The 27,739-nt window shown below is 43.8% G+C and overlaps 1 protein-coding gene across 2 annotated transcripts in view; it reads left to right on the forward strand.

Annotated features, from left to right (window-relative positions):
* The first annotated feature begins 235 nt into the window (after window positions 1–235).
* The window catches only part of rbl2 (retinoblastoma-like 2 (p130)), a 34,747-nt gene continuing 7,243 nt past the window's right edge, over window positions 236–27,739 (forward strand). For both annotated transcript variants that reach the window (XM_039017631.1, XM_039017632.1), the window contains exons 1-12: window positions 236–864; window positions 2,015–2,145; window positions 2,587–2,787; window positions 4,238–4,302; window positions 5,062–5,190; window positions 8,945–9,105; window positions 9,262–9,326; window positions 9,410–9,581; window positions 9,687–9,850; window positions 14,048–14,261; window positions 14,520–14,657; window positions 27,538–27,702. In XM_039017631.1, the coding sequence (XP_038873559.1) occupies window positions 727–864; window positions 2,015–2,145; window positions 2,587–2,787; window positions 4,238–4,302; window positions 5,062–5,190; window positions 8,945–9,105; window positions 9,262–9,326; window positions 9,410–9,581; window positions 9,687–9,850; window positions 14,048–14,261; window positions 14,520–14,657; window positions 27,538–27,702 (1,743 nt within the window). In that variant the 5' untranslated portion in view covers window positions 236–726. The remainder of the gene's footprint in view (window positions 865–2,014; window positions 2,146–2,586; window positions 2,788–4,237; window positions 4,303–5,061; window positions 5,191–8,944; window positions 9,106–9,261; window positions 9,327–9,409; window positions 9,582–9,686; window positions 9,851–14,047; window positions 14,262–14,519; window positions 14,658–27,537; window positions 27,703–27,739) is intronic.

A 27,739-nucleotide genomic window follows, 5' to 3' on the forward strand; every position in this document is an offset into this window, starting at 1 on the left:
ATATTGGATGCAGTGTTGATGGAACAAAAGAACCACAAAGGATTTTCACGTTTTACATTGTATAATTTCAATCTGCATATAGCCGCAAGTAGCCCAACCGGCCGCCTGATGGCACTATTACTGCAGATGACAAGCGCCGTAAAACGAATAATAGCGACATCTGGCGGCCTATTGGGCTAAGATGCAAGTTGTTGTTACATAGTTATTACCAAGTTTCCTGCACAGCACTTGAACGTTGACTGGCAGCACGTGGGTGGTGGTTGCTACAAAGTTACACCGTATAGTGGCCAGAATGGGAACTTTTTCAAAACATCCATCCATCTAAAAAGGAAAGTATCAAAGTTATCAGATGTATTTTAGTATGTAGTGGCATACGTTGTTGATCGTCGAATGTTGAGCATAAACACCCGAACGCATTTTTTGTGGGCGGAAACCTCCTGTACGCTTGATGTTGCATTCACCAAACAACATACCATCCAAAATGTGACGTTGTACTGTACGCTAGCATTTGGCGTAGTCTTCTACGCACGATAGTAGCTTTCACTCAAATGACATTTAAATGCCTACACTGTACAGCACTGTATATCGGTACTCAAAATGTACGAAGAGTAACATTGTTTCAATGTACTTTGTAACAAACCGCGCTTGAGTTGACTCTGCTTTGCAACCTCATTGTTATTTGTACCCGAATCTAATTTGCCCCGACGTTTTTGACACGCATTTGAAATGAACGAGGAGAAAGACTTTTTGCAGAAAATAAGGCTGGGGTTTGAAGAACTCTGTCGAGCTTTGAATATGGACGTGGAGGCGAGCAACGAAGCATGGAGGAGTTACGAAAGCATAAGCAAAAAATACACATTAGAGGTATGCCTAATTATGTCTGTTGTATTGTATATTGTACAGTAAATTATAATTGTTCCTATTTTGGCAACCGGTTTAGCGGTAGTTCACGTGCAGAGTAGTCTGTCTCGCCTCTACCTTATATGACACGCATGTTAAGTCGTGACATTTTCTATTTAAAAGACGCAGCTTCTAATATTTTTTGTAGATTTTTTGTAGAAATATATCATAAAACGGCATTATTGCTAATATTTGTCTATGGAAAGGGGAGGAGTTTTCCGGTGTTTGTCAGGTTTGGAGGCGGACCAATCTCAGGGTCTAGAATAGGACTAGGTTGCTTACTCATAACACTGAGTATGATCAAACTTTTAACATAATTCAGTTTTTAGCCTATTATGTTGTTGAAATGTTCTATAATATATTGTTATAATATAGTCCGCAACCTCTAAATTCAAATGACAGTGTGCATTTTACATTGGCCTAATTTAAAAATGTCCGTAGGGATATGCAGTGGTGTGCCTATTTCAAGTTTCAACGTTTTATTGTCACATGCACAGGATACAGCAGGTGTACAGTACAGTGAAATGCTTAACTTGCGAGCTCATTCTCTGCAATGCAGAATAAAGGTAATAATATAGCTCAGAAGAAAAAAACACGTGAAATACGAGATAAGAAAAACATGACAATGCAGTTATATACAGGTCAGTGCCAGTACCATTAATATAATCTGCAGGGGTACTGGAGTGATTGAGGTAGGTATGAACATGTGAAGTCTGATAAAAGTGACTAGTAGTAGCAGTATAAATACCAATGGCAATAATGATAATCATAGTAATAGAACGGCTGGTAGCAGTGGCTGGTAGAAAGTGGCTGGTAGCAGGATAATTACTAATGGTAATAATCACCACAGCAGCGAATGGTAATAGTAGTCATTATAATCACTATGTGTATATATTTGTGTACATCTTAATGGTTTATTTTGGTTGTGGTTTTGAAGAAGCATAAGGTAACATGAAATATGAAGAAAATAAGAAACCCCTTGAGGGGAGAATTTCCAACATGACAACTCTAGTCCCTGGCCCCATCAGCTCTGGCTTACTATTGAGAGAGAACCCTGTGACAGAACAATCATTGAACCTCTCTCACACTCTCGTTCACGCATACACACACACAGGGCAGTGACCTACACTGGCTGGCCTGTGCCATCTATGTGGCCTGTAGAACACCAGTACCAACAGTGGATAAGGGTACTGCAGAGGGAAACTACGTCTCTCTGACCCGAATACTTCGCTGTTCAGAACAAAGGTACGTACGCCCATGCACTTATCTAAATGGTCTGGTTTGCCAAATTCAGATTACGCGAAATCCCGGACAAAACAGCGTGTTCAATGGAGATTACACACTGAACGTGCCTCTTATTCCAGGACTAGGCTTATTCTGTGTCCAGGAAACTGGCCCTAAATGTATCCCTTATCATACAGTACACAATTTACTGTAGGACCCAAATCCTCATCCAAATTCATCATTGACTTTCATACATGTCTTTATGGTATCTTGGCCAGATCTTAGATTCTTGTTCCAGCCTGGTTCTTTGTGCAATAAATTATGTGTTAATGTTTAAAAATGCTGAACAAATGACCACACATCAACTAATCATATCTATTTGTTGTAATATATAATTTAAAGAACAGTAAAATACAGTACTAATTGAATTACTCAAACAGTTGCCCTGTTTTCTGATTCCAGCCTCATTGAGTTCTTCAACAAGATAAAGAAATGGCAGGATATGGCCAGTGTTCCTCAGGACTTCCGCCAGAGCACGGAGAAGCTAGAGAGAAATTTCACAGTTTCCGCCGTCATCTTCAAGAAATACGTCCCCATCTTCAAAGCCATCTTTAAGGCGCCCTCGGATGAACCGCACAGAGTCCACAGGAGCCATAAACAGAGGTGAGTCAGTTGTTGATACTGTAGATAGATATGAACTTTTGATGCTTTACTATTTTATACTGTAGTTTGGCCACTCTTGAACAAAGCCAAGGGGTTTCTTTCCTGGTGCCAGCCTGATCACGCGATATCTCTGATCAACGCGGTCAGTCTGCTTGACCAGGCTTAAGCATTCTGATTAAACTTATGTATGGATTTATTCAGATTCAATTTATTTATGGATTTATTCTGATTTAATTTATGTATGGACTTATTCAGATATAACTTATGTATGAACTTATTCTGATTAAACTTATGTATGGACTTATTCTGATTAAATGTATGTATGGATTTATTCTGATTTAATTTATTTATGGATTTATTCAGATTTAATTTATGTATGGACTTATTCAGATATAACTTATGTATGGACTTATTCTGATTAAACTTATGTATGGACTTATTCTGATTAAATTTATGTATGGATTTATTCTGATTAAATTTATGTATGGACTTATTCTGATTAAATGTATGTATGGACTTATTCTGATTTACCTTATGTATGGGTTTATTCAGATTAAATTTATGTATGGATTTATTCAGATTACATTTATTTATGGATTTATTCGGATTTAATTTATGTATGGACTTATTCAGATATAACTTATGTATGGACATATTCAGATGAAACTTATGTATGGACTTATTCTGATTAAATTTCTGATTAAAGAAACCCAGCCTAAAACCCCAAACAGCAAGCAATGCAGGTGTAGAAGCACGGTGGCCAGGAAAAACTCCCTAGAAAGGCCAAAACCTAGGAAGAAACCTAGAGAGGAACCAGGCTATGAGGGGTGGCCAGTCCTCTTCTGGCTGTGCCGGGTGGAGATTATAACAGAACATGGCCAAGATGTTCAAATGACCAGCATGGTCAAATAATAATATCACAGTAGTTGTCGAGGGTGCAGCAAGTCAGCACCTCAGGAGTAAATGTCAGTTGGCTTTTCATAGCCGATCATTAAGAGTATCTCTACCGCTCCTGCGGCCTCTAGAGAGTTGAAAACAGCAGGTATGGGACAGGTAGCACGTCCGGTGAAAAGGTCAGGGTTCCATAGCCGCAGGCAGAACAGTTGAAACTGGAGCAGCAGCACGGCCAGGTGGACTGGGGACAGCAAGGAGTCATCATGCCAGGTAGTCCTGAGGCATTGTCCTAGGGCTCAGGTCCTCCAAGAGAGAGAAAGAAAGAGAGAAAGAGAGAATTAGAGAGAGCATACTTAAATTCACACAGGACACCGGATAAGACAGGAGAAGTACTCCAGATATTATTCTTATTCTGATTTAACTTATGTATGGACTCATTCTGATCGCACTTATGTGTGGACTCATTCTGATTTTACTTATGTATGGACTTATTCTGATTTAACTCATGTATGAACTCATTCTGATTTTACTTATGTATGGACTTATTCTGATTTAGACGCCATCCCTGCACCGTTGCTGAAGTGTTCAACTTCTGCTGGATTCTGTTTGTCCACGCTAAAGGTGAGTACTTCTGTTTTGTTCATTGTAAAATACAGGAAAAGAAGGGAGGACAGAGGGAAAGGGCTAGGGCTCAGTGGGGTACTTTGAAGGAGAAAAGGCTGGTTTGATTGTATTTGAAGTGTTCGCTGCTTGGTTACAGTCAAAGTACAAGTCAGTGACAAGGGCTAGGTACTCTACACTGGGCATGCCAAGGCCTGCACTGATGTGTTGACATCAGCAGGAGACCAGGTGCCAAGGCAAGTACTGTAGAGGTGTCCTTTTTATATCTCTTTAATCATTAATAATAACACACACACACACACAGTCAGATCCTTCAGGGTGTATCATTATCTTGGCAACATATTGCATTGGGGCAGGTCAGGACTTGCCTGTGTCACAGCCTGGATTTAGCACTGCCAGCAGGCACATGTGTTTATAATAGTTGGCAATACGACAGAGCAGCCTATTTAGCTTGGAACGCAGTGATTGCTACTTTCAGATAGATACATTTGCGGTGACATTTTGGATACGCAAATTGCAGTGAGCAAAATCAATGTTTGAGGCTACCAGCACTACTCTGCAGTCAATACAATACCTCTATCCTTCAGATTAATTCTATTCAACAAGCTTTATTGGAATGACCAGATCATTGAGGGGGATTCCATTGTCCGTTGTGTCAAAGCGTATTTTGGTCTTTAGAAGAACACAATAAAATCCTATGTATGATTATGTCTCCTACATTTCTCTGACATGTCGCTTCTCTCTCTCTCCCTCTGCCAGGAAACTTCCCTATGATCAGTGATGACCTGGTGAACTCGTACCATCTCCTTCTGTGTGCTCTGGACCTGGTCTTCTCCAACGCCCTGCTCTGTAATACCAGGAAGGAGCTGCTCAACCCCAACTTCAAAGGTGCACTCCCAGCCCACGCCTATATCCCCTCCATAGGCCTACATCCCCTCCGTAGGCCTACATCCCCTCCATAGGCCTATGTCCCCTCCGTAGACCTATATCCCCTCCGTAGGCCTATATCCCCTCCGTAGGCCTGTATCCCCTCCGAAGGCCTATATCCCCTTCGTAGGTCCGCATCCCCCTCATAGGCCTGCCTCCCCCACCATAGGCCTGCCTCCCTTCCGTAGGTCTGCATTACCTCCGTAGGCCTATATCCCCTCCGTAGGCCTACATCCCCTCCGTAGGCCTATATCCCCTCCGTAGCCTTATATCCCCTTTGTAGACCTATATCCCCTTCGTAGACCTATATCCCCTTTGTAGACCTATATCCCCTCCGTAGGCCTATATCCCCTCCATAGGCCTATATCCCCTCCCTAGACCTATATCCCCTTCGTAGGCCTATATCCCCTTCGTTGGCCTATATCCCCTTCGTAGGCCTATATCCCCTTCGTAGGCCTATATCCCAACAATGCAGAGAGAATGTTATTTGAAACAGTAGGAAAAAAATGAAAATAATAGAGGAATAAATAAAAAATAATAACACAAGGAATAAATACACATTGAGTAACAACTTCGCTATTTACACGGGGTACCAGTACCGAGTCGATGTGCAGGGGTACAAGGTAATTGAGGTAGATATGTACATACAGTGCATTTGAAAAGATTCAGACCTCTTTACTTTTTCCACATTTTGTTACGTTGCAGCCTTATTGTAACATTTTATGAAATTGTTTCCCCCCCCCCCCCCCCCCCATTATGACAAAGTAAAAACATGTTTTTGGGAATGTTGGAAAATTTATGAAATATTAAAACGGAAATATGACATTTAGGGAGTTTCTCCCATTCTTTGGAGATTCTCTCAAGCTCTGTCAGGTTGGATGAGGAGCGTCGCTGCACAGCTATTTTCAGGTCTCTCCAAAGATGTTTGATCGGGTTCAAGTCCGGGCTCTGGCTGCGCCACTCAAGGACATTCAGAGGCTTGTCCCGAAGCCACTCCTGCATTGTCTTGGCTGTGTGCTTAGGGTCGTTGTCCTGTTGGAAGGTGAACATTCGCCATAGTCTGAGGTACTGAGCGCTCTGGAGCAGGTTTTCATCAAGGATCTCTCTGTACTTTGCTTCGTTTATCTTTCCCTCGATCCTGACTAGTCTCCCAGTCCCTGCCACGGAAAAACATCCCCACAGCATGATGCTGCCACCGCCATGCTTCACCGTAGGGTTGGTGCCAGGTTTCCTCCAGACGTGACACTTGGCATTCAGGCCAAAGAGTTCAATCTTGTTTTCATCAGACCAGGGAATCTTGTTTCTCATGGCCTGATAGCCTTTAGGTGCCTTTTGGCAAACTCCAAGCGGGCTGTCCTGTGTCTTTTACTGAGGAGTTGCTTCCATCTGGCCACTCTACCATAAAGGCCTGATTGGAGGAGTGCTGCAGAGATGGTTGTCATTTTGGAAGGTTCTCCTATCTCCACAGAGGAACTCAGGAGCTCTGTCAGATTGACCGTTGGGTTCTTGGTCACCTCCCCGATCAAGGCCCATCTCCCACGATTGCTCAGTTTGGCCGGGCACCTTGGTGGTTCCAAACTTCTTCCATTTAAGAATGATGGAAGCCACTGTGTTCTTGGGGACCTTCAATGCTGTAGACATTTTTTGGTGCACTTCCCCAGATCTGTGCCTCGACACAATCCTGTTACGGAGCTCTACGGACAATTCCTTCGACCTTATGGCTTGGTTTTTGCTCTGACATGCACTGTCAACTGTGGGACTTTATATAGACAGCCTTTGCAAATCATGTCCAATCAATTGAATTTACCACAGGTGGACTCCAATCAAGTTGTAGAAACATCTCAAGGATGAGATGAGCAATGGAAACAGGATGCACCTGAGCTCAATTTCGAGTCTCATAGCAAAGGGTCTGAATACTTATGTAAATAAGGTATTTCAGTTTTGAATTTTTAATGCATTTGCTAAAATTTCTAGAAACCTGTTTTCACTTTGTCATTATGGGGTATTGTGTGTAGATTGATGAGGATTTATTTGTATTCTTTTTCTTTTTTGAATAACGCTGTAACGTAACAAAATGTGGAAAAGGGGAAGGGGTCTGAATGCTTTCCGAATGCACTGAAGGTAGGGATAAAGTGACTAGGCAACGGGATAGAAAATAAACAGGAAATAAAGCATATGTGATGAGTCAAATTTTAGTGAAAAACAGGATCAATGCAGATACTCCAGGTAGCTATTGGTTAACTATTTAACTAACTATTTAGCAGTCTTATAGCTTGGGGTAGAAGCTGTTCAGGGTCCTATTGGTTTTAGACTTGGTGCATCCGTACTGCTTGCCATGCAGTAGCAGAGAGAACAGTCTATGACCTGGGTGGCTGTATAGAGGGAAATAGTCCTATAATTCCTATAATAACTACAACCTAAAACTTCTTACCTGGGAATATTGAAGACTCATGTTAAAAGGAACCACCAGCTTTCATATGTTCTCATGTTCTGAGCAAGGAACTGAAACGTTAGCTTTCTTACATAGCACATATTGCACTTTTACTTTCTTCTCCAACACTTTGTTTTTGCATTATTTAAACCAAATTGAACATGTTTCATTATTTGCTTGAGGCTAAATTGATTTTATTGATATATTATATAAAGTTAAAATAAGTGTTAATTCATTATTGTTGTAATTGTCATTATTACAAATATATATATTTTTTAAATCGGCCGATTAATCGGTATCGTCTTTTTTGGTCCTCCAATAATCGGTATCGGTATAGGCGTTGAAAAATCATAATCGGTCGACCTCTAGCTTCAAGCATTGCGAAGAGCTGTTGGCAAACACAGGAAAGTGCTGTTTGAATGAATGCTTACGAGCCTGCTGCTGCCTTCCACCGCTCAGTCAGACTGCTCTATCAAATATCAAATCGTAGACTTAATTATAATATAATAAACACACAGAAATACGAGCCTTAGGTCATTAATATGGTCAAATCCGGAAACTATCATTCCGAAAACAAAACGTTTATTCTTTCAGTGAAATACGGACCTGTTCCGTATTTTATCGAACGCGTGGCATCCATAAGTCTAAATATTGCTGTTACATTGCACAACCTTCAATGTTATGTCATAATTATGTACAATTCTGGCAAATTAATTACAGTCTTTGTTAGTAAGAAATGGTCTTCACACAGTTTGCAATGAGCCAGGCAGCCCAAACTGCTGCATTTACCCTGACGCGAATGCACTTTTGTTAAATCATCACCCGTTTGGCGAAGTAGGTTGTGATTCTATGATAAACTAACAGGCACCGCATTGATTATATGCAACGCAGGACAAGCTAGTTAAACTAGTAATATCATCAACCATGTGTAGTTAACTAGTGATTATGTTAAGATTGATTGTTTTTTATAAGATAAGTTTAATTCTAGCCAGCAACTTACCTTGGCTCCTTGCTGCACTCGCGTAACAGGTGGTCAGCCTGCCATGCAGTCTCCTCATGGATTGCAATGTAATCGGCATCCAAAAATGCAGATTACCGATTGTTATGAAAACTTGAAATCGGCCCTAATTAATCGGCCATGCCGACCTCTAGTATACGCTACCCTGTGTACGTAGAGTATGTTAAATCTGTATGGTACGTTTGTGTATACAAATATGCATAGTTACTGAAATACCTTATCACGCATCTAATGCAGGAAGCTATTATGTCTCCTCTGATCCACAGGCCTTCCTGATGACTTCAGCAGTAAGCACTACAAGCCCACTGCAGGGCCTTACTGCTTCATAGAGCAGCTGTGTGAACTGCATGATGGCCTGGTGCTGGAGGCCAAAGGGGTGAAGGAACACTTCTGGAAACCCTTCATTAATAGGCTCTTCCATAAGAAGGTTAGGCAAATACACACACACATGAGCCACACAGACACACATACACATGCACTCAAACACACGCACAGGCACGTACAAACACGCATACACACACACACACGCCTCAGTCCTACTTGTATGCTCTGCCTCATCTTGGATATTCTGTGTCCTCAACAGATTCTCAAAGGGAAAGAAGAGAGCTTGACTGGCTTCTTAGATCCTATGAATTTTGGAGACAGTTCGTATGTGTCAATCCTATAAGACTATATTGATAGTCTTTTGAGTGACATTACTCATATATTTGTGTATACATTTGTTTGTGTAGTGTGTCCATGGGCCGTGTGTATGAGGAGCATGTTCTGGCCACTGGAGGTCTGGATGATAGGATATTTTTGGGAGAGGGGGCCAATGAAGACATTGGCACCCCAGGCCCCTGTCTCTGTGAGGGAGGGGAGAACCAGGACGCCTCAAGATACAGACTCTACAGCAGTAAGACTGTAAGACACACACACACACACACATCCGTTACTTGTGTCTTTGAGTCTGAATTCAATCATATGTACAGTAATCCCTGTGTTATGTCTCCTGTGTGTGCCCTGTAGGCCTCAGTCCTGAAGGTGTCCACTCCCTTTACGGGTCTTAATTATGTCCAGGACAACAGTCTGTGTACGCCGGTCTCTACTGCCATGCAGAGTGTTGGTCGACTACACAGCCTGCTCACTGGACTGAAGCGCGGCCCCAGTCGGAGACTCACAGACTTACTGAGGTATTGCACACCATACAAATAATACATTTACAGAGCGACTACGGGATACGGAGTTTCTCTATCCCAATTTGCCCAGGCAAAAATTACGGATATTTCTGCGCATGAGCAGGATTGTTTTTTACTTGGCCGAGTGCCCACTCCGCTGCCAATGTAGCTGCTGTGCTGAGTGCTCCGCTGTCAACGTAGCTGCTGTGCTGAGTGCTGCGCTGCCTCTCCCCCTTCCTTCATCTCCTTTGTCTGGTCGCTGGTGTAGCCTACAAACTTCATGTTGTACACAAAACTGTTCTCACTATTGCGTTCCCTGTCTCAGTAAGCAAAAGAGCCATTTCATGTTCCTTTTTCAGGAGGGGAGTAGGCTACATGCAGCTATTTACGTGTTTTATACAAAATACATTATCGACATGTTCGTACAAACTTTGTTGTCAGTATTGCAAACATAAGCACGACACAAACAGGCAGTCTGGCGATTTCATGATCTTCTTAGCTGCTGAGTTACATGCAGCCACAGTTGAAGTCAGAAGTTTAGATACACTTAGATTGGAGTCATTAAAACTCGTTTTTCAACCACTCCACAAATTTTTTGTTAACAAACTATAGTTTTGGCAAGTCGGTTAGGACATCTACTTTGTGCATGACACAAGTCATTTTTCCAACAATTGTTTACAGACAGATTATTTCACTTGTAATTCACTGTATCACAATTCCAGTGGGTCAGAAGTTTACATACATGAAGTTGACTCTGCCTTTAAACAGCTTGGAAAATTCTAGAAAATGATGTCATGGCTTTAGAAGCTTTTGATAGGCTAATTGACATAATTTGAGTCAATTGTAAGGGAACCTGTGGATATATTTCAAGGCCTACCTTCAAACTCAGTGCCTCTTTGCTTGACATCATGGAGAAAATCAAAATAAATCAGCAAGGAGGAACCAAGACTGGTTCATCCTTGGGAGCAATTTTCAAACGCCTGAAGGTACCACGTTCATCTGTACAAACAATAGTACGCAAGTATAAACACCATGGGACCACGCAGCCGTCATACCACTCAGGAAGGAGACGCGTTCTGTCTCCTAGAGATGAACGTACTTTGGTGTGAAAAGTGCAAATCAATCCCAGAACAACAGCAAAGGACCTTGTGAAGATGCTGGAGGAAACAGGTACAAAATTATCTATATCCACAGTAAAACGAGTCCTATATCGACATAACCTGAAAGGCCGCTCAGCAAGGAAGAAGCCACTGCTCCAAAACCGCCATAAAAAAGCCAGACTATGGTTTGCAGCTGCACATGGGGACAAAGATTGTACTTTTTGGAGAAATGTCCTCTGGTCTGATGAAACAAAAATAGAACTGTTTGGCCATAATGACCATCATTATGTTTGGAGGAAAAAGGGTGACGCTTGCAAGCCGAAGAACACCATCCCAACCGTGAAGCACGGGGGTGGCAGCATCATGTTGTGGGGGTGCTTTGCTACAGGAGGGATTGGTGCACTTCACAAAATAGATGGCATCATGAAGAGGAAAATTATGTGGATATATTGAAGCAACATCTCAAGACATCAGTCAGGAAGTTAAAGCTTGGTCGCAAATTGTCACGATCGTCGTAAAAAGCGGACCAAAACGCAGCGCGGTTTGAATACATTCTTCTATATTTTAATGAAGAACACTTAAACAAAAATAACAAAACGAATAAGACGAACGTGACCGCTATATAAACACTGTGCTAACATGCAACATAACATAGACAATAACCCACAACCCACAATACAAATACCTAAATATGGTTCCCAATCAGAGACAACGCAAAACGCCTGTCTCTGATTGAGAACCATATCAGGCCAAACACATAGAAATATACAAACCAGACATACAACATAGAATGCCCACACAGATCACACCCTGACCAACCAAAACATAAAACATACAAAGCAAACTAGGCTGTGCGTGACCGTACCCCCCCCCCCCCCCCCCCCCCCCCCCCAGGTGCGGACTCCGGCCGCAAAACCTGAACCTATAGGGGAGGGTCTGGGTGGGCATCTATCCGCGGTGGCGGCTCTGGCGCTGGACGTGGCCCCCACTCCACCATAGTCAATCCCCGCTTCCGTGGCCTCCTAGGAACGACGACCCTCCTAAATGACCCCACTCCACTGAGGGGCGCCTCTGGACTGAGGGGCGCCTCTGGACTGAGGGGCGCCTCTGGACTGAGGGGCAGCTCCGGACTGAGGGGCAGCTCAGGACTGAGGGGCAGCTCAGGATTGAAAAGCAGCTCCGGACTGAAGGGCAGCTCCGGACTGAAGGGCAGCTCATGACTGAAGGGCAGCTCATGACTGAAGAGCAGCTCATGACTGAGGGGTAGCTCATGACTGAGGGGTAGCTCATGACTGAGGGGTAGGCGGCTCAGGCGGGCGGCTCTGGCGGCTCCTGACTGGCGGGCGGCTCTGGCGGCTCCTGACTGGCGGGCGGCTCCTGACTGGCGGGCGGCTCTAGCGGCTCAGGACAGACGGGCGGCTCTGGTGGTACTGGATAGACCGGACCGTGAAGATGCACTGGAGGTCTTGAGCTAATGGCCTGCACAACCCGTCCTGGCTGGATGGCAACTCTAGCTCGGCACGTGCGGGGCGCAGGCACAGGACGCACTGGGCTGTGCAGACATACGGGAGACACAGTGCGCGACGCCGGCGCAGGATATCCTGGCCCGAGGAGACCCACTGGCTGTCTGGAGAGCAGGGCTGGCACCATCTTCCCTGGCTGGATCCTCACCCTAGCTCGGCAGATGCGGGGAGCTGGGATGTAGCGCACCGGGCTAAGCACGCGTACTGGAGACACTGTGCGTTCTACCACATAACACGGGGCCTGACCAGTACGACGCTCTCTCTCTCCATAGTAAGCACGGGGAGTTGGCGCAGGTCTCTTACCTGGCTTCGCCACACTCCCCGTGTGCCCCCCCCAAGACATTTTTGGGGCTGCCTCTCGGGCTTCCTACCGCGCCGCCGTGCTCGTTTCGCCAACTCCATTCTTCTGTAACCCTCCTCGCACTGCTCCAGCGAATCCCAGGCGGGCTCCGGCACTCTCACTGGGTCGACCTCCCACCTGTCTATCTCTTCCCAAGTTGTATAGTCCAGATTCTGCTCCCATGTCCAGAAATCCTGACATCGCTGCCTCTCCTGCTCCTGCCCGTTACCACGCTGCTTGGTCCTATTTTGGTGGGTTATTCTGTCACAATCGTCGTAAGAAGCGGACCAAAACGCAGCGGACCAAAACATAAAACATACAAAGCAAACTATGGTCAGGGCGTGACACAAATAGGTCTTCCAAATGGACAATGACCCCAAGCATACTTCCAAACTTGTGGCAAAATGGCTTAAGGACAACAAAGTCAAGGTATTGGATTGGCCATCACATAGCCTTGACCTCAATCCCATAGAAAATTTGTGGGCAGAACTGAAAAAGTGTGTGGGAGCAAGGATGCCTACAAACCTGACTCAGTTACACCAGCTCTGTCAGGAGGAATGGGCCAAAATTCACCCACAACTTATTGTGGGAAGCTTGTGGAAGGCTACCCAAAACATTTGACCCAAATTAAACAATTTAAAGGCAATGCTACCAAATACTAATTGAGTGTATGTAAACTTCTGACCCACTGGGAATGTGATGAAAGAAATAAAAGCTGAAATAAATCATTCTCTCTATTATTATTCTGACATTTCACATTCTTAAAATAAAGTGGTGATCCTAACTGACCTAAGACAGGGAATTTTTAGTAGGATTAAATGTCAGGAATTGTGAAAAACTGAGTAAAAATGTATTTGGCTAAGGTGTATGTAAACTTCCGACTTCAACTGTATATCTGCATATATGGCCTGTGGCATAGCTATGGCACCGAGCGATGCAAAACGAACTCGCCCATGTTTACCAGTCCGGATACACGCTCGGCTGCTTAGAATGTTCGGCTGCCCAGAGGTGGAACGTAGCAAGACACAGACATGCAGTCTAAACAGCGATTGAATGTTCTCTTTTCATCATCATTGCAAACACTGGCTTAGCTGTGCAGGAGGCAGACAGGCAGTCAAGTAGTGTTGTTTTTTCAGGAACTACGATATAACAGCAGGGGTGTTGTAACAGCAGGGGTGTTGTAACAGCAGTGGTGTTGTAACAGCAGTGGTGTAGTAAGAGTACGTTCTTCTGTGTTGTCTTGTGTCAGGGCGTGTGCCAGAGACCCCAGTGAGGTCATCTCCACTAGGCTGAAGGACATGTGTCAGCTCTTCTGCCAGCACTATGAGGGCAACGGGGAAGAGAACACAGGACTGGGGAAAGACATCACGGTGTACTTCTGCCTGGCGGAGGCGCTCTACTATAAAACCCTGGAGGCCGTCATTGACCAGGAGAAGAAGAGACTGGGCAACTTGGATCTCTCTGTGAGTCTCACCTGCCCTGCTAGCTTAGCTCAGTTTGCTGTAACTAACTAGAAATTCCACAGAAGTTTCCCATTGACGTCAAAGCATGATTTATAGAAAGGTCCAAGTTACGCTCTTGTATTTTTGGTTCACAGATGTGTTAGAATTTATCCATATGTTGAGATATTGCATGTTATGACACCTTTGACACTGTTGTCCCTGCCAGTATTGCTTGTAAAATATGAACAATCAGCCCTGTGTTCTGGTGTCTGTCCTTAGGGTATTCTGGAGCAGGATGTGTTCCAGCGCTCTCTGCTGGCCTGCTGTCTGGAGATTGTCATCTTCTCCTACCGACCCCCAGGGGACTTCCCACGAATCATACACATTTTCCAGCTCCCTGCATACCACTTTTATAAGGTACATACTTGTACTTATTTCTGTATTATGTATTTGTACTTTTTATTTATTTTATTTTATTTCACCTTTATTTAACCAGGTAGGCTAGTTGAGAACAAGTTCTCATTTGCAACTGCGACCTGGCCAAGATAAAGCATAGCAATTCGACACATACAACAGCACAGAGTTACACATGGAATAAACAAAACATACAGTCAATAATACAGTAGAAAAAATAAAATAAAAAGTCTATATAAAGTGAGTGCAAATGAGGTAAGATAAGGGAGTTAAGGCAATAAATAGGCCATGGTGGCGAAGTAATTCCAATATAGCTGTCACGGCCGTTTAAAGGAGTGGACCAAGGCGCAGCGTTTTGAGCATACATACCAACGTAGTGCATCCAGGCAACTAAACATGGACAACTACCCACAAAACCAACATGGAAAATGGCAACCTAAATAGGCTCCCCAATCAGAGACAACGATAAACAGCTGTCTCTGATTGGGAACCCATTCAGGCCACCATAAATCTACATACCCCTAGACAAGACAAAACCCCCCTAGACAATACAAAAACTAAACAAACCACCCTTGTCACACCCTGACCTAACCAAAAAATAAAGAAAGCAAATATAACTAAAGTCAGGGCGTGACAGTACCCCACCACAAAGGTGTGGACTCCCGGCCGCAAACCTAAACCTATACGGGAGGGTCTGGGTGGGCATTTCTCCGCGGTGGCGGCCTTGCCGCGGGCCCCGGACAGGAGGGCGACTCTGGCAGCTCCGGACAGGAGGGCCACTCTGGCAGCTCCGGACAGGAGGGCCACTCTGGCAGCTCCGGACAGGAGGGCCACTCTGGCAGCTCCGGACAGGAGGGCCACTCTGGCAGCTCCGGACAGGAGGGCGACTCTGGCAGCTCCGGACAGGAGGGCCACTCTGGCAGCTCCGGACAGGAGGGCGACTCTGGCAGCTCCGGACAGGAGGGCGACTCTGGCAGCTCCGGACAGGAGGGCGACTCTGGCAGCTCCGGACAGGCGGGCGACTCTGGCAGCTCCGGACAGGAGGGCGACTCTGGCAGCTCCGGACAGGAGGGCGACTCTGGCAGCCCCGGACAGGAGGGCGACTCTGGCAGCCCCGGACAGGAGGGCGACTCTGGCAGCCCCGGACAGGAGGGAGACTCTGGCTGCTCCGGACAGGAGGGAGACTCTGGCAGCTCCGGACAGGAGGGAGACTCTGGCAGCTCCGGACAGGAGGGCGACTCTGGCAGCTCCGGACAGGAGGGCGACTCTGGCAGCTCCGGACAGGAGGGCGACTCTGGCAGCTCCGGACAGGAGGGCGACTCTGGCAGCTCCGGACAGGAGGGCGACTCTGGCAGCTCCGGACAGGAGGGCGTTGCTGGAGGGTCCGGACTGGAGGAAGACTCTGGAGGGAGGAGACGCAGAGACATGCTAGTGCGTTGGGCTTCCACAGGACCCACCAGGCTGGGGAGACCTACAGGAGGCCTGGTGCGCAGAGGAGGCACCGGATGAACCGGGCTGTGGGGGAGCTCTGGTGCGCAGCCTTGGCACCACTCCTCCAGGCTGAATGCCCACTTTAGCCCGGCCCCTCCAGAGTGCAGGCACAGGTCGAACCGGGCTGTGGGGGAGCACTGGAGATCTGGTGCTCAACGCTCGCACCTCTCCATTAGGCTCAATGCCCACTTTCGCCCGACACGGGCGAAGCGCAAGCATAGGACGAACTGAACCCTCCCAGCGCCCCGGAGACACAGTACGCAGAGCCGGCGCAGGATACCCTGGGCCGAAACAGCGCACCGGAGACCAAACACGCTGAGCTGGCACAATCCGCCCTGGCTGGATGCCCACTCTCGCATGGCAATTGCGGGGGGCTGGCCTATAGCGCTCCGGGCTATGAGCGAGCACTGGCGACACCGTGCACTTCACCGCATAACACAGTGCCTGACCAGTACCACGCTGCTTCCGGTAAGCACGGGGAGTTGGCTCAGGTCTATCGCCTGACTCCGCCAATCTCCCCGTGTGCCTCCCCCCAAAAATTGTTTGGGGCTGCCTCTCGTGCATGCTGCGCTGCCTTGCCTCATATCGCCGCCTCTCAGCTTTCGCTGCCTCTAACTCCTCCTTCGGGCGGCGATATTCCCCAGCCTGTCTCCAGGGTCCCTGTCCGTCCAATATCTCTTCCCAAGTCCAGGAGTCCTGAACCCTCTGCTCCTCGATACCACGCTGCTTGGTCCTTTGGTGGTGGGTAGTTCTGTCACGGCCGTTTAAAGGAGTGGACCAAGGCGCAGCGTTTTGAGCATACATACTTCTTTATTTAACGATGTCGCCAACAAAACAATAAACATCCAAACGACACGTGAAGCCAACGTAGTGCATCCAGGCAACTAAACATGGACAACTACCCACAAAACCAACATGGAATATGGCAACCTAAATAGGCTCCCCAATCAGAGACAACGATAAACAGCTGTCTCTGATTGGATACCCATTCAGGCCACCATAAACCTACATACCCCTAGACAATACAAAATCCCCATAGATAACCAATGGTGGCGGACGTAAAGGTAATGGCGGACTAAGCGAAGTTATGTAGAGCACCTCAAGATAAAACGTAATATTCAATATCGGCAAGTTAGACTAAAATATTAGCACTACATAATCTGGTGGGTGATAACCTTCAATCTGGATAATAACACAAAACAAATCTTAAGACTAGAGACATTTATCGACAAATATTACGAAAACAAGCAACACCCAAACATGACGGAGAGTAAGACAGGGGAACCGATTTCAAAACGCAAACGTGACTCTTCTACAGACACAGATGATTTAATATTTTCACCACCGGGAATGGTAAAGGTTGAAACCGATCTGTTAAAATCAATAAATGACAAACTGGGTATACTTGAATTAGTTAGTAAGGATATAAAAGAGTTGAAGGCAAGCCTCGAGATGAGTGATGAAAAAGCTGTGACATTGGAGAAGGAAACACACAAGCTAAAAGGGACAGTCAATAAGATTGAAACCGAAATGAATGAACTTTACTTGACATAAAGACTAGATCAATGAGAGAGAATCTGGTACTTACAGGTATCCATGAGAAAGAAGGGGAAGTTCCTGAATCTATAGTTAGAGAGTTCCTCCTTACAGCGCTTCAGATCCCACAAGAAGTTATCGACAAAATCCAACTTGAACGTGTACACCGATTCGGACAGAGAGGCCAAAGGTATGAACGCCCAATCGTTGCCAAATTTGCTTCATTTAAAGATAAAATAATGGTTAAAAGCCTGGGTAAAAGACTTGCTGGGACCAAAATTGGCATGAATGATCAGTTTCCGAAGGAAATTGCAGAACGGCGCAAAGTTCTGTATCCAATTTTCAAAGAAAATAGATTAAAAGCGAAACGAGTAGCTCTCGTCGTTGATAAACTATATATTGATAACCAGTTGTTCAGAGACACAAAGACTACTCCATGGTTATTTAAAAAATTACGAAGTTCTCATAGATGAGGAAAATAAGGTCGTCAAGGTTCTCATTTATTAAAACTTGTTACAAATGATGGAGTCACGCATGATTCACCAAATGATATTTTGAAAGAGGAAATAAAGTACTTTAAGAATATGTTTTCGTTTCAGGCTCCTCCATCTCCACTAACTGAAACTTATTGTATGGATTTCTTTCCTAATAATAATGTAAAATTAACGTCTGTACAGAAAGACTCATGTGAAGGCCAAATTACAGAGGAGGAACTGCTTGATGCAATTGGGGCCTTTAAGGATGGGAAAACTCCAGGGCTGGATGGCATACCAGTGGAAGTATACAAAACTTTTTTTGATATACTCAAAGCACCATTATTAGCTTGTTTTAACCACTCCTATATAAATGGTAGATTATCAGACACGCAACAAGAAGGTCTGATATCATTATTACTGAAACAGGACCCAAGTGGTATATGGACGATACATTGGAGATAATATAAGACAAGTACTGGAAACAATAGAACACTATGAAATATCGGGGACACCAGGCCTGGTTTTCATAGCTGATTTTGAAAAGGCTTTTGATAAAGTACAACTGGAGTTTATATATAAATGCCTAGAATATTTCAATTTTGGGGAATCTCTTATAAAATGGGTTAAAGTTATGTATAGTAACCCTAGGTGTAAAATAGTAAATAATGGCTACATCTCAGAAAGTTTTAAACTATCTAGAGGAGTAAAACAAGGTTGTCCACTATCGGCATATCTATTTATTATTGCCATTGAAATGTTAGCTGTTAAGATTAGATTAAACAATAATATTAAGGGATTAGATATCCGTGGTTTAAAAACTAAGGTGTCATTGTAAGCTGATGATTCATGTTTTCTTTTAAAACCACAATTAGAGTCTCTCCATGGCCTCTTAGAGGATCTAGATACTTTTGCTATCCTCTCTGGATTAAAACCAAATTATGATAAATGTACCATATTACGTATTGGATCACTAAAAAATGCACATTTTACATTACCATGTAGTTTACCAATTAAATGGTCTGACGGAGATGTGGTCATACTCAGTATACAAATCCCAAAAGAAAGAAATGATCTCACTCCAATAAATTTTTATAGAAAGTTAGCAAAAATAGATAAGATCTTGCTACCATGGAAAGGAAAATACCTGTCTATTTGTGGAAAAATCACCCTGATTAACTCTTTAGTTATATCACAGGTTACCTATTTGCTTATGGTTTTGCCTACACCTAGTGACCTGATTTTTAAATTATATGAACAAAAAATATTAAATTTTATTTGGAACGGCAAGCCAGATAAAATTAAAAGGGCTTATTTATATAACGAATATGAATTCGGAGGGCAGAAATTATTTAATATTAAAGCATTAGACCTCTCACTAAAGGCATCAGTCATACAAAAGTTATACTTAAATCCAAACTGGTTCTCTAGTCAATTGGTACGAATGTCTCATCCTATATTCAAGAAGGGCCTTTTCCCCTTTATTCAGATTACACCTGCTCACTTTCGGTTGTTTGAAAAGGAAATAATCTCCAAAATATCTTTCTTTTTTAAACAAGCCTTAGAAAGTTGGTTGCAATTTCAGTTTAATCCACCCGAAAGGACGGAACAAATAGTACAACAAATATTGTGGTTAAATTCAAATATACTAATTGATTAAAAAAAAATGTATTTATCGAAGAAATGTTTACAAAAGGTATCATTTTAGTGAATGATATCATAAATAGGACTGGTGGAGTTATGTCACACATGCAGCTAACACAGACATATGGACATGTCTGCTCTCCCCAAAATTACAACCAATTAATTGCAGCATTACCACAAAAATGGAAGAGGCAAGTAGAAGGGGAAAAAAATAAGGAACTTGTATGTCGGCCCTGTATTAAAGAACATAAATGGTTAAAGAAAAGTGTGATAAATAAAAACATATACCAATTTCATTTAAGGACCAAAAAACTGACAGCTGTGCCATATAAATTGCAAAATAGTTGGGAAGAGATTTGATGTACCCATTCCATGGCACATGGTTTATGAATTCATACGTAAAACAACGCCGGATTCAAAACTTCGAATTTTTCACTTTAAATTACTATACAAAATTCTTGCAACTAATAGAATGTTATATATATGGGGGATACAATCTTCCCAGCTCTGCAGATTCTGCTGTGAGGCAGAGTCATTAGATCATTTATTTTGGTATTGTCCATATGTAGCTCATTTTTTGGTCACAGGTCCAGGAATGGCTGAAGAATTGCAACATTTACCTAGAACTAATGCTACAGATAGCAATACTGGGTGATTTGAAAAGCCATAGTCAATGAATCAATAATATAATAATTATTTTAGCAAAAATGTTTATTTTTAATTTACAATCTGTAGAAGCTATGAGAATAGGAAGGTTCAATTCTTTTGTGAAGCATCACAGCACGGTTGAAAAATATATGGCAAATAGAGATCCGAAATGGATGGTGTTGAGAGATAGATGGGAGGGATTGAATGGAGCTGAAGGGTGGGACTAATAACAAGATAAACAATGTAAAGCATACGGGATCTGTAAAATGTATATAGGTTCGGAACTTTTGTGAAATAGCATAGTTACAAATAGAAATCAAACTGGATGGACATCAGAAATAGAGGAAGGACTAAGAACAAACAAGAGAGAACTATTGTAAAGTAGACTGTGTCTGTAAAATGTGTATAAGATGTATAAATTGAAGGTAAAAGCAGAAGTGTTTATTAGTTTACTCCAATTGGGGGATCGGTGGTAGAGTTTGCGGGGAATAATAATAAAGGTATTGTAACGCTCGTCTTCCTCCTTGTCTGAAGAGGAGCAAGGATCGGACCAAAACGCAGCGTGGGTTGAATACATAATAATTTTAATAATAATAATAACGAAGACGGAAAAAAACACTTGAACAAACTACAAAATAATAAACGACGTTAACAGACCTGAACTTGAGAACACATAAAACATGAACGCACGAACAGGTAGGAACGAACCGAAACAGTACCGTGTGGTGAAACAAACACAGACACAGCAACAATCACCCACAAACAAACAGTGAGAACAGCCTACCTTAATATGGTTCTCAATCAGAGGAAACGTAAAACACCTGCCCCTGATTGAGAACCATATCAGGCTAGTTGAATGAACCCAACATAGAAACACATAACATAGAATGCCCACCCAGCTCACGTCCTGACTAACTAAACAATACAGAACAAAGGAAATAAGGTCAGGAACGTGACCGGTATATTCTTTTAAAAAGTATGTATGTCTATATAGTTATGTGTATGTATATATGTGTATATGTATGCATGCGTGTATGGATATATATATTTACCAAAAAAATATGGGGGATTGGAAATGATGCAGACAATTACATTGGAAGCAATATTAAGCTGATCCACCCCTTAAATTTTTTTTTAAACAGCTGTCTCTGATTGGGAACCCATTCAGGCCACCATAAACCTACATACCCCTAGACAATACAAAATCCCCATAGATAACCAAAAAACCCTAGACAATACAAAAACTAAACAAACCCCCCTTGTCACACCCTGACCTAACCAAAAAATAAAGAAAGCAAATATAACTAAAGTCAGGGCGTGACAATAGCAATTAAACACTGGAATTGTAGATGTGCAAAAGATGCATGTGCAAGTAGAGATACTGGGGTGCAAAGGAGCAAGATAAATAAATACAGTATGGGGATGAGGTAGATAGATGGGCTGTTTGCAGATGGGCTATGTACAGGTGCAGTGATCTGTGAGCTGCTCTGACAGCTTGTGCTTAAAGCTAGTGAGGGAGATATGAGTCTCCAGCTTCAGTGATTTTTGCAGTTTGTTCCAGTCATTGGCAGCAGAGAACTGGAAGGAAAGGCGACCAAAGGAGGAATTGGCTTTGGGGGTGACCAGTGAGATATACCTGCTGGAGCGCGTGCTACGAGTGGGTGCTGCTATGGTGACCAGTGAGCTGAGATAAGGCGGGGCTTTACCTAGCAGAGACTTGTAGATAATCTGTAGCCAGTGGGTTTGGCGACGAGTATGAAGGCCAACCAACGAGAGCGTACAGGTTGCAGTGGTGTGTAGTGTATGGGGCTTTGGTGACAAAACGGATGGCACTGTGATAGACTGCATCCAATTTGTTGAGTAGAGTGTTGGAGGCTATTTTATAGATGACATCGCCGAAGTCGAGGATCGGTAGGATGGTCAGTTTTACTGATGTTTGGCAGCATGTGTGAAGGATGCTTTGTTGCGATTCTAGATTTAATTTTGGATTGGAGATGCTTAATGTGAGTCTGGAAGGAGAGTTTACAGTCTAATCAGACTCAAATCAGATTGCATAGCGGAGAAGGTACGGTGGGATTCAAAATGGTCGGTAATCTGTTAACTTCTTATGGCTGCAGCCCGACGTCGGTACACTTATGACAACAGCCAGCTCAAAGTGCAGGGCGCGAAATTCAAAAGATATTTTTTTTAAATATTTAACTTTCACACATTAACAAGTCCAATACAGCATATGAAAGGTACACATCTTGTGAATCAAGCCAACATGTCCGATTTTTTAAATGTTTTACAGGGAAGACACAATATGTAAATCTATTAGCTAACCACGTTAGCAAAAGACACCACTTTTTTTACTCCATCAGTAGCTATCACAAATTCGACCAAATAAAGATATAAATAGCCACTAACCAAGAAACAACTTCATCAGATGACAGTCTGATAACATATTTATTGTATAGCATATGTTTTGTTAGAAAAATGTGCATATTTCAGGTATAAATCATAGTTTACATTGCAGCTACAGTCAGAAATTGCACCGAAAGCAGACAGAAAAATTACAGACACCAACGCCAAATAACTAAATACTCATCATAAAACATTTCTGAAAAATACATAGTGTACAGCAATTGAAAGACAGGCATCTTGTGATTCCAGACAATATTTCCGATTTATCAAGTGTTTTACAGCGAAAACACAATATAGCGTTATATTAGCTTAGCACAATAGCAAACATAACAACAGCATTGATTCAAGGCAAAAATAGCGATAACGTATAAACCACCAAAATATATTAATTGTTTCACTAACCTTCTCAGAATTCTTCAGATGACAGTCCTGTAACATCATATTACACAATGCATATAGAGTTTGTTCGAAAATGTGCATATTTAGCGGCACAAATCGTGCTTATACAATGAGAATAGTGTCCAAAATCTCAAGCAATCTGTCCGGCGCCATCTTGGAAAGGCACCTATTCTTATCGAAAACTATTCATAAACTTGACTAAAAAAATACAGGTTGGACAGCAATTGAAAGACAAATTAGTTCTTAATGCAATCGCTGAATTACATTTTTAAAATTAACGTTACTGCGCAATACAGGGTGCGATAAAGCAAGGCTACACTGCAAGTAATGGCGTCTTATGCATTTTACTTTTTCCAACAGAACAATGAATTATCAGCATAAATAGTTCTTACTTTTTGATGAACTCCCATCAGAATCTTGGGAAAGGTGACCTTTGTCCAAAAGAATCGTTGCTAGGTTGGAGAACGTCGTCTTCAACGTTGCAATTAGCAGTAAACAATAGCCATGTGGGCCAGAGATACCCAACTTCCTACAACGTCACGAAAATAAATACCCGAAAATCGCAATATACTGACATAAACTGATATAATTCGGTTTAAAATAACAACATTACGATGTCTTCAACACCTATATCGAATAAAAACAGAGCCGGATATATCTAGGAGCTAAAACGGGAGCTTCTAAAATGACATGCCAAGACCCTCCCTGCGTCAGAGCGAAGAGTGGAAAGATGGGACGCTTCGGTTCCAAGCAATTTATAACCTTTGGGAACTACGTAGAAACTCCATTTCAAGTCTCCCTATTCGCTGACACCCAGGGGAAGGCGTATGCAGTGCATCTCAACCAATAGAGGACAGGCAAATTAATACACAGGTCTCAGAACAGCCAGCAAAATTCTGCATTCTGACATACACATAGGAAAATTGCTCTAAGTCCAGTTCTGTTTCACCCACAGATATAATTAAAACGGTTTTAGAAACTAGAGAGTGTTTTCTATCCAATAGTAATAATAATATGCATATTGTACGAGCAAGAATTGAGTACGAGGCCTTTTTGAAATGGGCACCTTTTATCTGGCTACTCAATACTGCCCCTTGAGCCCAAACAGGTTAACTTGGCTTTCGAAGACCTTAGAAAGACAGGGTAGTATAGATATAGGTCTGTAGCAGTTTGGGTCTAGAGTGTCACCCCCTTTGAAGAGGGGGATGACCGCGGCAGCTTTCCAATCTTTGGGAATCTCAGATGATACTAAAGAGAGGTTGAACAGACTAGTAATAGGGGTTGCAACAATTTCGGCATATAATTTTAGAAAGAGAGGGTCCCGATTGTCTAGCCCGGCTGATTTGTAGGGGTCCAGATTTTGCCGCTCTTTCAGAACATCAGCTATCTGGATTTGGGTGAAGGAGAAATGGTGGGGGCTTGGGCGGGTTGCTGTGGAGGGTGCCGGGCAGTTGACCAGGGTAGGGGTAGCCAGGTGGAAAGCATGGCCAGCCGTAGAGAAATGCTTATTGAAATTCTCAATTATAGTGGATTTATCGGTGGTAACAGTGTTTCCTAGCCTCAGAGCAGTGGGCAGCTGGGAGGAGGTGCTCTTATTCTCCATGGACTTTACAGTGTCCCAGAACTTTTTTGAGTTTGTACTACAGGATGCAAATTTCTGTTTGAATAAGCTAGCCTTAGCTTTCCTAACTGCCTGTGTATATTTGTTCCTAACTTCCCAGAAAAGTTGCATATCACGGGGGCTATTCGATGCTAATGCAGAACGCCACAGGATGTTTTTGTGCTGGTCAAGGGCAGACAGGTCTGGAGTGAACCAAGGACTATATCTATTCCTAGTTCTATATTTTTTTAATTGAGCATGCTTATTTAAGATGGTGAGGAAGGCACTTTTAAAGAATAACCAGGCATCCTCTACTGACGGGATGAGGTCAATGTCATTCCAGGATACCCCGGCCAGGTCGATTAGAAAGGCCTGCTCGCAGAAGTGTTTTAGGGAGCGTTTGACAGTGATGAGGGGTGGTCGTTTGATCGCAGACCCATTACGGATGCATGCAATGAAGCAGTGATCGCTGAGATCTTGATTGAAAACAGCAGAGGTGTATTTGGAGGGCGGGTTAGTTAGGATGATGTCTATGAGGGTGCCCGTGTTTACGGATTTGGGGTTGTACCTGGTAGGTTCATTGATAATTTGTGTGAGATTGAGGACATCAAGCTTAGATTGTAGGATGGCCGGGGTGTTAAGCATGTCCCAGTTTAGGTCACCTAGTAGCACGAGCTCAGACGATAGATGGGCAATCAATTCGCATTTGGTGCCGAGGGCACAGCTGGGATCAGAGGGTGGTCTATAGCAGACGGCAACGGGGAGAGACTTGTTTCTAGAAAGGTGAATTTTTAGAAGCTCGAATTGTTTGGGTACAGACCTGCATAGTAAGACAGAACTCTGCAGGCTATCTTTGCAGTAGATTGCAACACCGCCCCCTTTGGCAGTTCTATCTTGGCGGAAAATGTTATGGTTAGGGATGTAGATTTCAGGGGTTTTGGTGGTTTTCCAGAGCCAGGATTCAGACACGGCTAAGACATCCGGGTTGGCAGAGTGTGCTAAAGCAGTGAGTAAAACAAACTTAGGGAGTAGGCTTCTAATGTTAACATGCATGAAACCAAGGCTTTTACGGTTACATAAGTCAACAAATGAGAGCACCTGGGGAGTAGGAGTGGAGCTAGGCACTGCAGGACCTGGATTAACCTCTACATCACCAGAGGAACAGAGGAGAAGTAGGATAAGGGTACGGCTAAAGGCTATAAGAACTGGCCGTCTAGCACGTTCGGAACAAAGAGTAAAAGGAGCAGGTTTCTGGGCACGATAGCATAGATTCAAGGCATAGTGTACAGACAAAGGTAAGGTAGGATGTGAGTACATTGGAGGTTAACCTAGGCATTGAGTAATTATGAGAGAGATATAGTCTCTAGAGACGTTTAAACCAGGTGATGTCATCTCATATGTAGGAGGTGGAACAACATGGTTGGTTAAGGCATATTGAGCAGGGCTAGAGGCTCTACAGTGAAATAAGACAGTAATCACTAACGAGGACAGTAATGGACAAGGAATATTGATATTAGAGAGAGGTATGCGTAGCCAAGTGATCATATGGGTCCAGTGAGTGGTTGGGCTGGCTGGGGACACGGCGATTCAGACAGTTAGTAGGCCGGGGCTAACAAGCTAGCAGTTAGTAGGCCGGGGCTAACAAGCTAGCAGTTAGCAGACCGAGGCTAGCAAGCAAGCAATTAGCAAACCGGGGCTAGCAAGCTAGCAGTTGCAGACCGGGGCTCGCAAGCTAGCAGTTAGCAGACCGGGGATAGTAAGCTAGCAGAAGGGCCTTTGGGGGACGTCGCGATGGAGGTAAGTCTGTTTTTACCTCCTCGTGCTGTGACGTCGATAGACCAGTCGTGGATTAGTATGGTTCCAAGTAGCTCTAGATAGCTAGCAGGCCGCAGTTAGCAGAATGGGCCTTCTGCGGACGTCGCGCCTGAGGGGCCTGTTGGAATCCTCGGGCAGATTATGTCGGTATTCCAGTCGTAGAGGATTGGCGGTGTTCCGTGCCCCGTACCGGCAGTAGAAGGGGTCCGGATATTGTAGCCCAGGAGTGGGTAGCCCAGAAGCCCTAGCCGGGCTAGCTTCAGGCTAATTGGTGCTTGCTCCGGGATGGAAACGCTAGCCAGAAGTAGTCACCCGGGATTGCGGTTAGCTAGTTGCGAAGATCCAGATGAAAAGGTTCAGAGTTTGCGGTAGGAATCCGGGGATATGGAGAGAAAAATAGGTCCGTTATGTACTTTTTTGAGTCACATTGTATGAACTGGCGAGAGCTTTCCGAGCTAAAGGTTAGCTGATGACCTCTAGCAGTGGTTTGCTGACTGATAGCTGGTAGCTAGTTAGCTGGCTAGCTTCAGTTGAGGGATTCCAGATCCGAAGTAAATAGAAATACTTTAGAAAAAAACAGATCCACGCCGCATTGGGTGAGGCGGGTTGCAGGAGAGTATTTAGAAGTTGAGGTTTAGGAAAATATTTTTAAAAGATATGCGAAGAAAAATATATAAAAAGATATATACAAGGGACACGACAGGACAAAGACGTCTGACTGCTACGCCATCTTGGAATCATCACACATACTGTATGTGTTGACTGTTCTATTCACGAGTAATTGATTAGACTGTATGTAACCCCTGTCTGAGTGCTTCCATGTGTTTATGGATATATGTGTGCATGCATATCATATCTGTTTAATGTATCTCAGGTGATCGAGGTGCTGGTGCGGGTGGAGCAGGGTCTGTTCAGGAAGGTGGTGAAGCATCTGAACCAGGTGGAGGAGCAGGTTCTGGAGAGCCTGGCCTGGAGGGGGGGATCCCCGCTGTGGGACAGCGTCAGGGGGGCCAAGAACCAACCACCCTCCTGCCAGGAGGTAGGACATCCACAGTACCCCTCCCAATCCTCATCAC

The sequence above is a fragment of the Salvelinus namaycush genome, chromosome 21 (genome assembly GCF_016432855.1).
Source record: "Salvelinus namaycush isolate Seneca chromosome 21, SaNama_1.0, whole genome shotgun sequence".
NCBI classification, from domain to species: Eukaryota; Metazoa; Chordata; class Actinopteri; order Salmoniformes; family Salmonidae; genus Salvelinus; species Salvelinus namaycush.